The sequence below is a fragment of the Salvia splendens genome, chromosome 4, assembly GCF_004379255.2.
Source record: "Salvia splendens isolate huo1 chromosome 4, SspV2, whole genome shotgun sequence".
Classification (NCBI taxonomy): domain Eukaryota; kingdom Viridiplantae; phylum Streptophyta; class Magnoliopsida; order Lamiales; family Lamiaceae; genus Salvia; species Salvia splendens.
In genome coordinates, this window is record NC_056035.1 from 14,326,196 (window position 1) to 14,343,179 (window position 16,984).

A 16,984-nucleotide genomic window follows, 5' to 3' on the forward strand; every position below is an offset into this window, starting at 1 on the left:
GTAACATTTTTTGAGTATGTAATAATCTTGATTAACCACCCATAATCACCATCATAATTTTACAAAATAACCACCTAAAATTGCTCGACTTAAATCCACACTAGGAAAAACAAGACGTAAAATTTAATTCCTAATACCAATCCAATATCCAAAAGTAGAAGATCAGCTTCTATATATTGGGCCGAAGCCATGATTTAGAATTGCAGGCAATGGGCCGCTGCCGGTCCAATCAGTCACCAAAAAATAGGCTGATTTGTTGAGGAAACAATGTGTTTTCATCCTCAACTTATGTAAAGCAGTATTAACAATTTTTCAAATTTGGACGAAAACAAAGCAATTTTCAATTCTTCATACAAAACTTAATATAGAAACATTTGCTGGTTGTTGCTACAGGCATCCAACAGTGTCTCAAATTTCACCTCACCGTTAGGTATTGACACCATACAAGTTACACAACAATCTACTTCACACAGTCTCAAATGATTTCACCAATTACAATGGAATCTGAGAAAAAAATTCCTCGAGTTTACTCTCCCCAACTAGCACTCCAAGTTTTTGGGTCAAAGCTGTGTCCACTGCATCAGCTCCTATGCTCTTTACGACATCAAGAGAGGACATTGCCATGTACTCGTTCAAGTTATGGTCCGTTCCATCTGAGATCAAGACAGTTAAGGATACTATTGCAGAAGAATAAAGCATGTTCACTACAAGAAACTACCCTTACTCAGGGTAGGAAATACAAGCATTGAATTGCTTCGACTCTGGTTAAGTTCGGGGGGAAGGTCTTGTTTCCCATGGGATTATGTTAATTTTCAACAATTTTGAATATGATTACAGTTATTCACTTGTTCTTGGACAATTAGAAAACAGAATAGGGTCAATAAGCAACTTCTTCAGTTAATCACATTTAGATAACGGTGCCATCTTATGTCCATGGTTATAAATAATTGACTCTGTAAGCAAAACGCAATGGACTTCTACCTTCAGCAGTGATTACGTCATATGAAGGTGGCGTGGCAGTCCAGTTTCCAGAAGGATCTTTCATGTGTCGTCTGTCTGATGCGAATGACTTCAAGAAAATCGAAGCATGTACAATCCGGAAAACCCTGAAATTATTATCAAAGCAGCATTCTCAATCAATCACAGATCCACTGAGGACCCCCAACATGCAAATGAGGCTAGGATCTTCCAAGGCATATTAGTTATAATTATAACCAATGCATCAATATGGAGAAACAGTAGAAAGAATTTTTGTGGATACAACAGGCCTCAGTTTGTGTTGTATTTGCGACTATACCAGCAGTGATTTGAAGAAAAATGACACCCAGTTATGCTGTTATTCTGTACTTTCTATTCACTCGATAGAGTTACAGATTCAAACCTACTATAACTCACCTCTGGAACTCAGAAAACAGCTGAAATGAAGGCCGAATAGTTTCTGCTACGTACGTGGGTAGTGGAGATGGAATAGGAAGGTTAGAATCTAAATCCCACACCAGATCAGGCAAGCTGGTTTCTTTCCTTCTCTGCAACAGACACCATGAAACAAGAAGTGACAGCAATTATTCTTCTAGCTATCCATACAAAGACCTACATTGTTCGTCATACAGTTTGTCCATCCTCAGCAAGATAACACGAATCAAGACTCTTACTTGTACACATATAACATGATAATCCCACAGAATCACCCCATCTGCTCTGTGGCTTGCCCTCTGATGCCATAAAGGAATCTGATAAAGAACTCTCCCATTAAGCAATGCAAAGATCTCAAACAAAGTGTGCACTTCCATAATTTCACTAGTCCACCATTCCAGACAATGTGTAAGATCAAACAACATTTACTTGCCTGATTCTTTTCATTGGAAATGAAAACTACGAACAGGTCTGAACCATCGGGTTTAGCTGTCCCATCCTCACTCAGCTTCTTACAAAGCAAGTATATATTCTCTTCACTGACAAAAGAAAATAAAAATAAAGAAAACTCACGAAATTCGTTTTTTAGCTCTTAGAAAAATCTGATGAATTCCAAGCTGACTGACATGAATAAAAAATAAAGTCTGATCAACACAGTTTATTGGCATTTTCTTACTGATTAAATTTACACATACATATATTGAATAATGCAATATTGCAATCAACAATTTTTTAAAATGTCATAGTGGAAATCATTTCAAGAGACAAAAAAAAGGAAACTGCAACAACTGCGAATCACAAATTAAAACTACTAACGATAATGATAATCCAGAACTCCATAAACGAAGTAAATTCGCACAAGCGAGTATTCAGAGAGTAGTAGAAGCGTAAACCCCCCCAAAAAAATTAAAAATAATGTCGTAATCAAAATTTACCAGTAATAAGGAGTGTGCTGGAAACGAGCAATTCCCAAAGGGGCAGCAACTGGTGTTGAAGAAGACGACGACGATTCCAAACTCAAAGTCGTCATCTTAAGCTTCTCGGAGTATTTTTCCCCAATTTTATATCACAAGTAAATGGGCTTTTGTTTCGAGTAAACAGCCCAATCATTTCTTTTAACAACATATCGCTGGTTCGTATCTGTAGACTAGCCCAATGGACTCGCCTGAAGAAACCTCCTCCTCAGCCGGCGACGGCGGAGATGTTCACCGGCGAAGGACGTGCACAGACGGATGCGGCCGCCCTATAAACGTGTGCCTCTGCCACGCCCTCCCTTCAGCTCCCGTCCCCACGGCCACGCAGGTTGTCATCCTCCACCACCCCCACGAGCGCCGCCACAAGCTTGCCACCGTCCCCATCCTTTCCAAATGCCTCCGGAACTGTGAGATCATCGTCGGACGCAAGCTGAAATACGGGCAATCGGAGCTTCTGGATTCTCTCCACGATCAAGCAAAAGAAAACCCTAATCTGGCTCTTCGTCGAGCTGTTTATCTCTTCCCTGGTATGGTAGCTACAGCCAAACTGAAAAAGCTTTTTCCTTTATTTTTTTTGCTCTGTTGTTTCAGCTGCTGCAGTTGAATGTTGTATGTACCTTGTGCTTCATGGTTGTACATTGTTTTGTTCGATCTTATTAAGCCTAAATCAATCTTATCAGCTGCTCTTTGTGTTTTTTTTCCATAACTAATTGGATTTGTATATATGTAATAATGTAGCATTTGATTAATTTAGTATGGCAAAAAAAGAGCAAAACTGGTGGTCTTGATTCTTGAATTTGTTTTTATGTTTAACCAGACTTATGTTTGTGTGGACCCTCCACCATCTGCTTATTATTTTTAGCTCCTGCTGATTAAGAGTTTGAAAATTTTCATGCAAGATTATAGCTTGAATGATATAAACCATATTGCTTGAATTTTGGGGAAATTTTTTTTTTTTACTGCTTTTCTATGCTATGCACATAATATGTATTAGTGTTTTCTGATTTGACGGGAGTGTTGTGCAGGTCCAGATGCTCTGCCATTTGGCGAAATCAGTCGTATGCATTCCTCTCTCGATGATGCAGGCAGGGAGGGTCTCGTTCTAATCGTTTTCGATGGAACTTGGAAGCACACCAAGGAAATGCTGGTTGCAAGTCTATCGTTTATATCCAAGTTTGCTGTGCAAGTTTGTTTTGATTTTGATGCCACAGCAGATGGTGGCACTATTTTTGACTCGGAGTTGATTCTAAGGAAAGAGCCGTTTGCTGGGTGTGTGAGCACAATGGAGGCTGTTGCCATTACATGTACTTGAGCCTGATGGCCCTGATATTGCGTCGAGGATCATTGAAGTTTTAAGAGCTATGGTTAGTTTCCAAGCTTGTTACTTGAAGCCCTTGAGGCCTAGAACTAAGTTACTATGCAAGGCAAAACGAGATAAATGAGAATGCTAAAAATTCTCTGTTCCCATAATGTCACAATTATATTTATGTGGCAATGATGAATTTGCATCTTAAGTCTCTGTTTCATTGCTCCTTTTTCTTGGTAATTGTAGTTTCATTGTTGTATGTTTCCACACATTTATATGGATAGCATTCACTAATTAAGATATCAAGTATGGAAATAAAATGTTGGGCAATAATCTAATGTTTGCTCAAGAAATACATATAGTAGTATTTGCTAAACATTTCACATCAGTCCCTTGATTCCTGCTTCAAAAAAAACACTCTTAATTGCTTACTGTATAATTGCACTATCGTGTCTTAATCGGTGCTGGATATCATGTGATATGTGGGCATATAATAAGCTTCATGCCAACTTACCCTTTTGATGAAAGGTTTCGAATATCTTTCTGCTGCCACCTACCTTTGCAGTCTAATTTGCTGATTAGGCAGCATTATGAATTCGAAAGCATGTATCTTTCACTCCCGTTATACATGGTTGACATTTCGTACATACGTTACATAAATTCGCATGTTTGCTTGGCTGGACCTTTCATGTGGTATGGTTGTGAATTGTGACTGATTAATAGTTAAAACATCTTCCTTTATTGAAGTTGAGGGCCTGCATTGGATAGGTGGTGGTGGTGGTCCTTGTTTTGCTTTTATCTTTTTCTTTATCTCATGATAAGTGTGTCTCTTCTTCGAAGTTCTGGTCTAGCCATCTTTGTTGTCTCCATGCTCTGGTACACTGCCTCAGCAGCTAGCCACTGCTGCCAGCACGAGGAGGTCAAGAAAACGAGCTGAGATGGCTCGTTTTAGGAAGTCCTGTTGCATTCCAGACTTGGGTTTGTGTCGGAGTTCTTGTAATACTGGCGGTTGGAGGAAATGTATATCAGTAGATGGATTGGGTTTGGGTGGAGATGATATTTCTTGAATTGGTGCAATAAAGCAAAAACATTTGGCGAAGATTTAATGCACTAGATAGTAAATTTCTAAATTGTCTGACCATGTTTCTTATCTGTTTTATGTAGGAGTAGTATTTTTCTTGTATTAGATACCCCACAACTCAAACGATCATAAGCACTCAATTAGATGTTTCGAAAGGTGATGTTTTTGGTTATTTAACATTTACTAATGCATGTAGCAAATAATGGAGTAAGTAGTATACTAGCCAGCTTGTAATGACCTGACCTGACCCACCACGCCTCTCCTGTCGCCAATATCCAGTTAAATGTGATTACACACTCAATAATGTGAGTCTACTTATAGAAATACTATGGCCTAAAGCTAAATTCAGATAACGGTAATTTTACAATAAATCAAATTTTAGTACTAATAGTTTCATAAAAACGCGATAATCGCCAATCAAAAGATATACGTACATCAATTAGTAAAAAAACAAATTTGATTTAGTATTCATATATATGCTACATAGAGTGATAAAACTTGAGAAAATAGTGTGGTCAAAAGAGAAGCATGAATCCGCAGTTTTTGTTGTTGAGTCGATGTCCATAGGAGAGGTCATTTTCGGACTGCTAAAGCCGCCGACCAAACCGTCCAACCTATCTCTTTCATCTTTCCACCATTGGAAACTTCGATTCATTAAATTATATTTATAAAATAATACTATTCATAAATATAAATGAAAATTGTCAAGTTTACAGATTATTATGAATGTGCAATGAATTACAGAAAAAGAAACAATAATTCTTGTAATAATAATTTGTGTACTTAGTCATTACTATTTTTTCCAATAGAACAATAGACGTGTTTTGTTCAGTTCTAGGTCGGATCTACCTGATATGAATATCCTATCATTTTAAATATTCAAAAATAAATCAAATAATCTGCATTTCACCAAAACTTAGTTATATGGACACAATTTGTGGTTGTCACTCATAAAAGTAAATTTGAAGCCAAGAAAATTAACTTAAATTGGAAACCACTTGCATAGTTAATGGAAATAGTAGCATTTTTTTTAATACGACTATTGAATATTTTAACCCGTTAATAATAATTGTATAATAAAGCAATTAAGTATTATACAAATTTAAAAGCGCCTATTAACAAATAAAATAAATTTCAAATTTACTTTTAAATTATTTTTTCCCTAATTTGAGTTCTCCGATTTATTTGTTGAAGGGTGAAACTGAGAGCAGAAAAAATCTTATTATGTTCGCCCCATTTAAATTTTAATTATAAAAATTATTTTTTAGCATAAAATGAGTTTTATTTTTAATAATAGTACAGATGAAACGACTTCCCCCGGAAAAAAAAACTTGGAACACTATAAACTTTAGAGCACCCACAACCGTGCTCTTGCCAGCGAGCACGGTTGTGGGTCTGGCCCCACTTTTTCTGTCTGCTCTCTGGCAAGAGCACAACACCCACAGATGTGCTCTTCCGCAAGGACGAGCACAATTCAAATTAAAATTCAATTAAACAAAAACATTTCCATAATATTAAAATTCATTAAAAAACCTAAATAATATTACAAATGACAAATAAAATAAAAACGAAATAATTAAAATCCTAAAAATTTAAAAGTACATAATTAAAATCCTAAAAATTAAAAATTACATAATTAAACTCTTAATAATTTAAAATTACATAATTAAAAGCTAAAAATTCCCCGTGGAAGACTACTCATCCGGCGGCACTACCCTCAATTGTCTTTGGAGGCCCAATATCATGGCCTCATGCGATCAAAGTTGCGAGGGGGTCATAGTTGACCTATCGGCCATATTGAGTTGGGCCAAGAGGGTCCACAACGAGTTGGTGGGGGGTGGAGGTGGCGCTTATGGAATGGGAACGAGAGCGGGTTCGGGAGCATTGGCCTGCGCGACGGCGGTTGGCCGCCGCCTTCTTCCTTCCTTGCAGTCGGCGTTGGGAACCGCTCGGACCGGCGTCGGGGCTACCCAAGTTAGCTCCGGCGAGTTGGCTAGCCACTTCTTCGGAGCCGGCGTCAGATAGGGATACCGACCTTGACCGTTTGGAGGAGCCGCTAGAGGAGGATGTTATGCCTCCCCTATACTTCGGGTGCGTCCGCGTCTCCTGCCAAACGTTGAGGTACTTGAATGGCTTGTAGTTCATGGATTGGTAGGTGCTCATCGCGGCAATGGTGATGTCGACCTCACTCCGGTCGTTCCCCGCCGACCGCTCTTCCTGGAGGAAATAGCCATTGAACTTGCCAATTTCTTCGTTGGCTCGGTAGATGGCGTTGCGCACCATACTCTCGTTGCGCTCGATTGTTCCCGGCTGCCAGTTTTCATTGTACCAGTGAGCGATGCGCCACCAAAAGTGAACGCCGGATTGGTTCGTGCCAACCACCGAATCTTCGGAGATTTCTAAGTACGCCGCGAACAATTTATCTATCTCCGCCGGAGTGTATGGTGTGCGGACACCGCGAGTAGGAGGAGTCGGAGTTTGGGGAGGGGGCGGCCTAGGCTCGGGTGTCCACCTGTATTGCCCTTCGGGGGTATCTTGGCCGTCGATTGGGTATGGCCGGTAGCCACCCGGAACGCCTGAACTTTGGGTTTGAGCAGGGGCGAATATTCCGTTTCCGGACTAGGAAACGGTTGTGAGAACCATTCGGGGTTCCAACCGTGGGAGCCCGGGAGGTTATTGCCTTGGCCGGACATTGTTATGTTGTAGGAGTGGAAGAAATATTGAGAATGGATATGAGAGAATGAATATGTGAGAATGAAGATGAGAATTGTGTAGTGTGGTGTGAATTTTTGGGCGTGAAAGTGAGGGTATTTATAGATGAAAATGTGTAGGGGAAAAAATTAAAAAAAATTAAAAAGTGGTAAAAAACGGTAAAAAATGGATATATTTTTTTGGGAAGTGGAAAAATATTTTTTTCTTATTTTTAATCGGTTTTTTAATTAAAAATTGATTTTTAATTAAAAAAATCAAAGCCGTTGCCCAATCGCTGCGCGCCACATCAGCTGCTCACTGGCACGGACGTGCTCGATACATCGAGCAGCACCGTGACAGCGGCGACGGGGCTCGTGCTTGCCAGCGGCACGGACGGACGCCGTCCGTCCACCGTTGTAGATGCTCTTAGGGTGTCCACTATGGTTAATCGGAACGAGTAATACAGATTCTAGAAGATATGTTGAGAAGTTGTGTCATCAACTTTGAAGGTAGTTGGGAAAAATACTTGTCGTTGGTAGAATTTGCATATAACAACAGTTACCAGTCGAGTATTCGGATGGCTCCGTATGAAGCACTCTATGGCTGTAAATCTCGTACACCGCTATGTTGGACAGAACTGAGTGAGAACAAGATTGTGGGTCCTGAAATTATACAAGAGATGGAAGATAAGGTCCGATTGATAAAGAATCGATTGAAGGAAGCGTCTGACAAACAGAAATCTTATGCAGATTTGAAGAGGAAACACATTGAGTTTTGTGTTGGTGATAAAGTATTTTTAAAAGTGTCTCCTTGGAAGAAAGTGCTCAGATTTGGCAAGAAAGGAAAGTTGAGTCCGAGATTTGTTAGCCTTATGAGATTTTAGAACGTGTTGGTCCAGTAGCATATCGACTCGCGTTACCACCTGATTTAGAAAAGATACATAATGTGTTCCATGTTTCAATGTTGAGAAGATATAGATCAGATCCTTCTCATGTTATCCAGGCTGAATCGATTGAAATACAACCAGACTTGACATACGAGGAAGAGCCGGTTCAGATTTTAGCAAGAGAGATGAAAGAGCTTAGAAACAAAAGAATAGCGCTTGTTAAAGTATTGTGGCAAAGTCATAAAATAGAAGAAGCTACATGGGAGCCGGAAGATACGATGAGACAGCAATACCCCTACCTTTTTGAATCAGGTATCAATTTCGAGGACGAAATTTCCTAAGTGGGGGAGAGTTGTAATATCCCAACCTTAGAAGAATTAGGAATTAGATATTAGAATTTATAGTTTAGTTAGTGGCTTTATATGTATATGTTTTTGTTAGGAATAGAAGAGATAAATATAGAATTTTTTTTGGAAATTTAGAAAAAAAGAATGAAATAAAGAAAAAGAAGAAAGAAAAAGAATATGAAGTTGATGAGTAAGTTAGTAGGAAAGAAAACGTGTCATGTGGAGAAAATTAGGAAAAAAATAAGGAAAGGAAAATAGGAAAATAATACCCATCCTCTTCTTTCTTCTCTCTCTCTTTTTTTTCATTCTCCATCTGCCCATGCCAACTTCATCTATGTGTAAATTTTCAATAGCCCTCTACTCCTTCCGATCAGCCACCGTGACAGCTTCGATCACTCCATCGTGTAACATGTAACACACTTCATCAATTCAAGCTATCAATTCCCCCTTTTTCCTCTCAATTTTAGAGCTTAGGTTGCAAACCCACATCCACTTATCTTTGGAAAATAGTTGAAATTAGAGGTGAACACGGTGCAAGCACAAGCAATAAGGGAAAAGAGCACCTCCATGGTTGACTAAGCCAGTAATAGCTTTTTTTTACGTGTACAGGTAGTGTACGCGTGTTCTAGAATTTAATTCCTTTAACTTCGATAAATATTACTATTTGTTTGTGTGATTCGTATACTTATGCCATAGAGCTTAAAATGATTGTGTGGATTTTGTATACTTCAAAGTGATGCAAATAGCTATATGTGTTGAATAATGTGAAAGTTGATGTGAAATAGTTGCGTTACGCCCCATTGCTTGAGTGAATCACAGGGTATAGTTGGCATGCCATAGGACAGCAGTACTGCACACATGTTGATCACTCGTCTTCTGGATAACCAAAGCGATGATCTATATGATATATCGATTGTTGAAAGGTACCCTATAGGGGTAATATATGACAGTTGCCTTGCATAGGCCATATGGAAGATTACAGTGTCCGATACGGACTTACATGATAGACGTCTTCATAGGGCTACAGATAGTGTCCGTGTACCCGTGTCCATCACTAAGCATAACTTGGGGGTTGAATGTGACTTTCTATTTTTAAAATAATATGGTTGTGTTTTGAATTCTTTAAACAGTTATGTTTTCCTCGGGTAAAAGTATGTTGTATTGTGTTATATAGTTCTGATTGATATGTGATAGATGGCTATTATTGAAAGTATTACATGATTAAATTGAATATGTGTTGTACGACATTCCAGGTAATAAAGTGTTTACTTGTGATAGTGATATGGATTGAAGTTGTAGAGGTTTTATTCTGGAATGCGATTACACTACGAGCTTTTAGAAGACCACCTCCTTTTCTTCTCCCTCTTGCAGAGTATAGAAGCGAGTGAACTCGCTAGTTGGCAGCAGCACGTGTCAAGTCACCACCTCCTTTTTTTGCTGGTACAGTCGGAGTTTACACGTGGCATGCTTAGGTTATCTTTTGTTGTAAATAGTTGGGTTACAAACGTAAGGTTATAACCTTCTTTTTGCTAGTGGAGTTGTATATATCTATCTAAACAGGTTAATGTTATTTTGTTATGTATAGTTGTAATCAGTTGTGTTATCAGGTTTAGTTACTTATATGATAGTGTTGTTATGATGAGTGTTTGCAAAATGATTAAAAAAAAATAGGTAGGTTTTATTTATCGATCGTACCGAAAGGTAACATCACTTATTTGGTTAAAACTAACCGAGTAAGGGGTGTTAGTTACATGTTTGGTATCAGAGCCCAGATTTAGGTGATTCTCGGGCTTTAGTTGAGTCTTTAGTATGTATGGAAGCATGCCACATAAGTTTGAAATGTTTGTGACTTGACATCGCTGCCATTTTAATCAGGATCGAGATGTCAGGTGAAGAAGCCTCTAGTCCTTTTTATATTTCTTCTGATTCTGAGTCTGAAGGGGTTCCTTTAGCCGATGTTGCTGCTCCTATGGCGGGGCAAGATGATATATTACGCACCATGGCAACTACAATGCAACAGATTGCTAGGAATGTGCCACCAAGTCAATCTTCCATCCTTAAACAGATGCATGAATATCACGCTGAAGAATTCAGAGGTAAACTAGATGATAATCCAACCAAGGCTGAGTACTGGTTGGAACAGTTAGAGCGAATATTCGGCTGCATGACTTGTACATCAGATGAAAAGTTACAGGGCGCAACTGCACTTTTGAAAGAAGAGGCTCACAGGTGGTGGGCCAGTGTGGCTCGTGCTACTCTTCCAGACATGTTGACGTGGGATTTCTTTCTGAGTAAATTTCGTGAATGCTATGTTGGGGAGCAGTACATAGAAGACCGACGACAAGAATTTCTACAGTTAGTTCAAGGTAGAAGAACTGTTCAAGAGTACGAGATTGAGTTCCGACGTCTTTCGCGATATGCACCAGAGATAAATTATTCAGATGTGGATATGTGTCGGAAGTTCAGGAGGGGTTTGATGAGTATTATCCAGGCTGGACTAGTTGGATTGGAGACATCAGATTTGACAAGGTTATCACACGCTGCCCGGACTCTTGAACAACTTAAAGTTACTGAGAAAGTTGAAGAGGGCTCTATGAATCAAGAGAAACGACCTGCAGAATCATCTCACTCGGCTTCTCGATTCTCGGGGAAAAGATTCAGAGACTATAGAGGTAACAGGAGTTCACCGCCTAGTCGATTCCAAGGCCAAAGACCAAGCCAAATATCAGAGTTTAGGCCAAGGCAACAGGCAACTTCAATGGTTAGTACTGGAGGATCAGACAGAGTACCGATGTGCCAACATTGTGGAAGACCTCACCATGGTGAATGTCGAAAATTGCTAGGGACGTGATATAAGGATCATTACTACAGAGAGTGTCCGAGGGGACAAGTATCTTCTGAGACTAGATCGGCGCCAGGGGTGCAACAAGGTCATGGAATCGGAAGGGGTTTTGGAGCAGCACGAGGACAGAGGGCAACATCTGAGCCCATTCAAAGGCCAACACCGAGAGCTCCTTCACGTGCTTATGCTATGCGGACTCGCGAGGATTCTGATGCTCCTGATGTTATACTTGGTACTTTTACATTATTTGATGTGTCTGTTATTGCTTTAATTGATCCCGGTTCTACTCATTCATATATTTGTGATAAACTCATAGAAGAACATAGTTTACCCTTAGAAAAGACTAAATATGATATCTTAGTGTCAAATCCCCTGGGTATGAGTGTGGTAGTGAATCGAGTTTATAGAAATTGTCCTCTAAATGTTCAAGGATGTCTCTTTTTAGCCAACCTGATGAAGTTACCGTTTCGCGAATTTGACATCATTCTGGGAATGGATTGGTTGTATGTTCACCGTGCTTTAGTTGATTGTGGTAAGAAGAGAATAATATTGTATACATTAGATGGCCATGAGGTGATAGTGGTTGGTGAGAGATCAGACTACCTTGATAATGTGATTTCTGCTACTACGGCTCGTAGACTGGTGAGAAAGGGTTGTGAGGCATATTTAGCCTATATTCTAGATACACGAGCAGAGGATCCAAAGTTAACTGATATACCTATATTGTCAGAATATCCTGATGTGTTTCCTGAAGAGTTACCAGGTTTGCCACCAGAACGCGAGGTTGAATTTGCTATTGAGGTTATACCAGGCACCACACCGATATCAATGGCTTCTTATAGAATGGCTCCGACAGAATTGAAAGAGTTAAAAGCTCAGCTTCAAGAATTACTTGATCGAGGGTTTATACAGCCGAGTGTATCACCTTGGGGAGGGCCAGTGTTGTTTGTGAAAAATAAAGATGGATCATTCAGACTATGTATCGATTATCGACAGTTGAACAAGGTAACTGTTAAAAACAAATATCCTTTGCCTAGAATTGATGATTTATTTGATCAACTGAAGGGAACAAGCATATTTTCGAAGATTGATCTGCGATCAGGCTATTACCAATTGAAGGTGAAAGATGATGATGTGTTTAAAACGGCTTTCAGAACTCGTTATGGCCATTATGAATTCAAAGTTATGCCTTTTGGGTTGACGAATGCCCCAGCTGCTTTTATGGATTTGATGAATCGGGTATTTCAATCCTATCTTGATCAGTTTGTAATTGTGTTTATTGATGACATACTTGTATATTCTAAAACTAGAGATGAGCATGAACAACATCTGAGGAATGTCTTACAAGTTTTGAGAGATAAGCAGTTGTACGCAAAGCTTAGTAAGTGTGAGTTCTGGCTGACGAAAGTAGCTTTTCTGGGTCATGTTATATCAGCAGAGGGAATTCGAGTGGATCCGAAGAAGATTGAAGCAGTGGTACAGTGGAAACCTCCTAAAAATGTTTCAGAAGTTCGCAGTTTTCTGGGCTTAGCGGGTTATTATCGTAGGTTTGTGAAGGGATTTTCTGTTATAGAAAGCCAATAACTACTCTACTTCAGAAGAAGGTGTCATTTAACTGGAGTGATGAATGCCAGGTAAGTTTTGAAAAACTAAAGATGATTTTGACAGAAGCACCAGTGCTAATTCAACCTGAATCGGGAAAGGAGTACACTGTATTTAGTGATGCATCACATAATGGTTTAGGCTGTGTATTGATGCAAGAAGGCAAGGTAGTTGCTTATGCTTCCTAGCAGTTGAAAATACATGAGAGAAATTATCCTACACATGATCTAGAGCTGGCAGCCGTTGTATTTGCCTTGAAGATTTGGAGACACTACTTATACGGTGAAAGATGTTATATCTATACAGATCATAAGAGTCTTAAGTATCTACTTACACAAAAAGAACTTAATTTGAGGCAGAGAAGATGGGTAGAGTTACTTAAAGATTATGATTGTGTGATTGATTATCATCCAGGTAAAGCGAATGTTGTGGCAGACGCACTCAGCAGGAAATCAATTGCAGCTTTGAGATCGATGAATGCACGGCTGGAAATGTCAGATGATGGAAATCTTGTGGCAGAACTAAGAGTGAGATCGACACTGATTCAGCGAGTTAAAGATTCTCAAAAGAATGATGATAAAGTGAAGATTAAGTTGGCTCAGATCTCTCAAGGAAAGACACATGGATTCGATCAAAGTCTCGATGGATACTTATATTTTAAAGGAAGATTATGTGTATCAGAAGACAAAGAGTTGAAGAATGACATACTCCAAGAAGCTCACAACAGCTTGTATTCTATGCATCCGGGAGGCAATAAAATGTATCTTGACTTGAGGGAATTCTATTGGTGGCATTGTATGAAGAGAGATATTACAGAATATGTGGCAAGGTGCTTAACATGTCAACAAGTCAAAGCTGAACATCAAGTTCCGTCCGGTTTATTACAATCAATCACTATACCAGAGTGGAAGTGGGATCGAATTACGATGGATTTTGTTGTAGGATTGCCTTTATCACCTCGGAAGAAAGATTCAGTTTGGGTAATTGTTGATCGGTTGACCAAATCAGCTCATTTTTTTGCGGTAAAAACTGATTATTCACTAGAAAATTTGGCTGAGTTGTATATTTGTGAAATTGTGAGATTACATGGAGTGCCTAGCTCGATAATATCTGACAGGGATCCACGATTCACTTCGAGATTCTGGAATAAATTTCAAGAAGCCTTGGGTTCTCGACTACACCTTAGTACAACTTTTCATCCACAGACAGATGGTCAATCGGAACGAGTAATACAGATTCTAGAAGATATGTTGAGAAGTTGTGTCATCAACTTTGAAGGTAGTTGGGAAAAATACTTGTCGTTGGTAGAATTTGCATATAACAACAGTTACCAGTCGAGTATTCGGATGGCTCTGTATGAAGCACTCTATGGCCGTAAATGTCGTACACCGCTATGTTGGACAGAACTGAGTGAGAACAAGATTGTGGGTCCTGAAATTATACAAGAGACGGAAGATAAGGTCCGATTGATAAAGAATCGATTGAAGGAAGCGTCTGACAGACAGAAATCTTATGCAGATTTGAAGAGGAAACACATTGAGTTTAGTGTTGGTGATAAAGTATTTTTAAAAGTGTCTCCTTGGAAGAAAGTGCTCAGATTTGGCAAGAAATGAAAGTTGAGTCCGAGATTTATTGGCCCTTATGAGATTTTAGAACGTGTTGGTCCAGTAGCATATCGACTCGCGTTACCACCTGATTTAGAAAAGATACATAATGTGTTCCATGTTTCAATGTTGAGAAGATATAGATCAGATCCTTCTCATGTTATCCAGGCTGAATCGATTGAAATACAACCAGACTTGACATACGAGGAAGAGCCGGTTCAGATTTTAGCAAGAGAGATGAAAGAGCTTAGAAACAAAAGAATAGCGCTTGTTAAAGTATTGTGACGAAGTCATAAAATAGAAGAAGCTACATGGGAGCCGGAAGATACGATGAGACAGCAATACCCCTACCTTTTTGAATCAGGTATCAATTTCGAGGACGAAATTTCCTAAGTGGGGGAGAGCTGTAATATCTCAGCCTTAGAAGAATTAGGAATTAGAGATTAGAATTTATAGTTTAGTTAGTGGCTTTATATGTATATGTTTTTGTTAGGAATAGAAGAGATAAATATAGAATTTTTTTTGGAAATTTAGAAAAAAAGAATGAAATAAAGAAAAAGAAGAAAGAAAAAGAATATGAAGTTGATGAGTAAGTTAGTAGGAAAGAAAACGTGTCATGTGGAGAAAATTAGGAAAAAAAAATAAGGAAAGGAAAATAGGAAAATAATACCCATCCTCTTCTTTCTTCTCTTTTTTTTTTTCATTCTCCATCTGCCCATGCCAACTTCATCTCTGTGTAAATTTTCAATAGCCCTCTACTCCCTCCGATCAGCCACCGTGACAGCTCCGATCACTCCATCGTGTAACATGTAACACACTTCATCAATTCAAGCTATCAATTCCCCCTTTTTCCTCTCAATTTTAGAGCTTAGGTTGCAAACCCACATCCACTTATCTTTGGAAAATAGTTGAAATTAGAGGTGAACACGGTGCAAGCACAAGCAATAAGGGAAATGAGCACCTCCATGGTTGACTAAGCCAGTAATAGCGTTTTTTTGACGTGTACAGGTAGTGTACGCGTGTTCTAGAATTTAATTCCTTTAACTTCGATAAATATTACTATTTGTTTGTGTGATTCGTATACTTATGCCATAGAGCTTAAAATGATTGTGTGGATTTTGTATTCTTCAAAGTGATGCAAATAGCTATATGTGTTGAATAATGTGAAAGTTGATGTGAAATAGTTGCGTTACGCCCCCATTGCTTGAGTGAATCACAGGGTATAGTTGGCATGCCATAGGACAGCAGTACTGCACACATGTTGATCACTCGTCTTCTGGATAACCAAAGCGATGATCTATATGATATATCGATTGTTGAAAGGTACCCTATAGGGGTAATATATGACAGTTGCCTTGCATAGGCCATATGGAAGATTACAGTGTCCGATACGGACTTACATGATAGACGCCCTCATAGGGCTACAGATAGTGTCCGTGTACCCGTGTCCATCACTAAGCATAACTTGGGGGTTGAATGTGACTTTCTATTTTTGAAATAATATGGTTGTGTTTTGAATTCTTTAAACAGTTATGTTTTCCTCAGGTAAAAGTATGTTGTATTGTGTTATATAGTTCTGATTGATATGTGATAGATGGCTATTATTGAAAGTATTACATGATTAAATTGAATATGTGTTGTACGACATTCCAGGTAATAAAGTGTTTACTTGTGATAGTGATATGGATTGAAGTTGTAGAGGTTTTATTCTGGAATGCGATTACACTACGAGCTTTTAGAAGCTCACCCCATTTTCTTCTCCCTCTTGCAGAGTATAGAAGCGAGTGAACTCGCTAGTTGGCAGCAGCACGTGTCAAGTCACCACCTCTTTTTTTGCTGGTACAGTCGGAGTTTACACGTGGCATGCTTAGGTTATCTTTTGTTGTAAATAGTTGGGTTACAAACGTAAGGTTGTAACCTTCTTTTTTGCTAGTGGAGTTGTATATATCTATCTAAACAGGTTAATGTTATTTTGTTATGTATAGTTGTAATCAGTTGTGTAATCAGGTTTAGTTACTTATATGATAGTGTTGTTATGATGAGTGTTTGCAAAATGATTAAAAAAAATAGGCAGGTTTTATTTATCGATCGTACCGAAAGGTAACATCACTTATTTGGTTAAAACTAACTGAGTAAGGGGTGTTACAGTTTTTTTGTTAATTATGTAATTTTTTTTAATTAATGTACTTTTTAAATTTTAATAATATTATTGATTTTTCTCGTATATGTCTCGTAAAT

The 16,984-nt window shown here is 38.7% G+C and overlaps 1 protein-coding gene, 1 long non-coding RNA gene and 1 pseudogene across 2 annotated transcripts; 2 read left to right on the forward strand and 1 right to left on the reverse strand.

Annotated features, from left to right (window-relative positions):
• Window positions 1-325: 325 nt before the first annotated feature.
• On the reverse strand, window positions 326-2,486 carry LOC121799564 (protein N-terminal glutamine amidohydrolase-like). Its single transcript, XM_042198971.1, has 6 exons — window positions 2,349-2,486; window positions 1,847-1,952; window positions 1,653-1,730; window positions 1,396-1,526; window positions 982-1,106; window positions 326-653 (listed from the first exon to the last, which is right to left on the reverse strand). The coding sequence occupies exons 1-6, from the start codon at window positions 2,441-2,443 to the stop codon at window positions 493-495; spliced, it is 696 nt and encodes a 231-aa protein (XP_042054905.1). The 5' UTR covers window positions 2,444-2,486; the 3' UTR covers window positions 326-492.
• An 82-nt stretch (window positions 2,487-2,568) lies between these two features.
• LOC121799563 lies at window positions 2,569-3,901 on the forward strand (annotated as a pseudogene).
• Window positions 3,902-9,090: 5,189 nt separating this feature from the next.
• On the forward strand, window positions 9,091-10,301 carry LOC121800523. The gene is made up of 2 exons (XR_006050527.1): window positions 9,091-9,220; window positions 10,070-10,301. It is a non-coding gene; the product is annotated as an uncharacterized LOC121800523 (long non-coding RNA).
• Window positions 10,302-16,984: the final 6,683 nt, after the last annotated feature.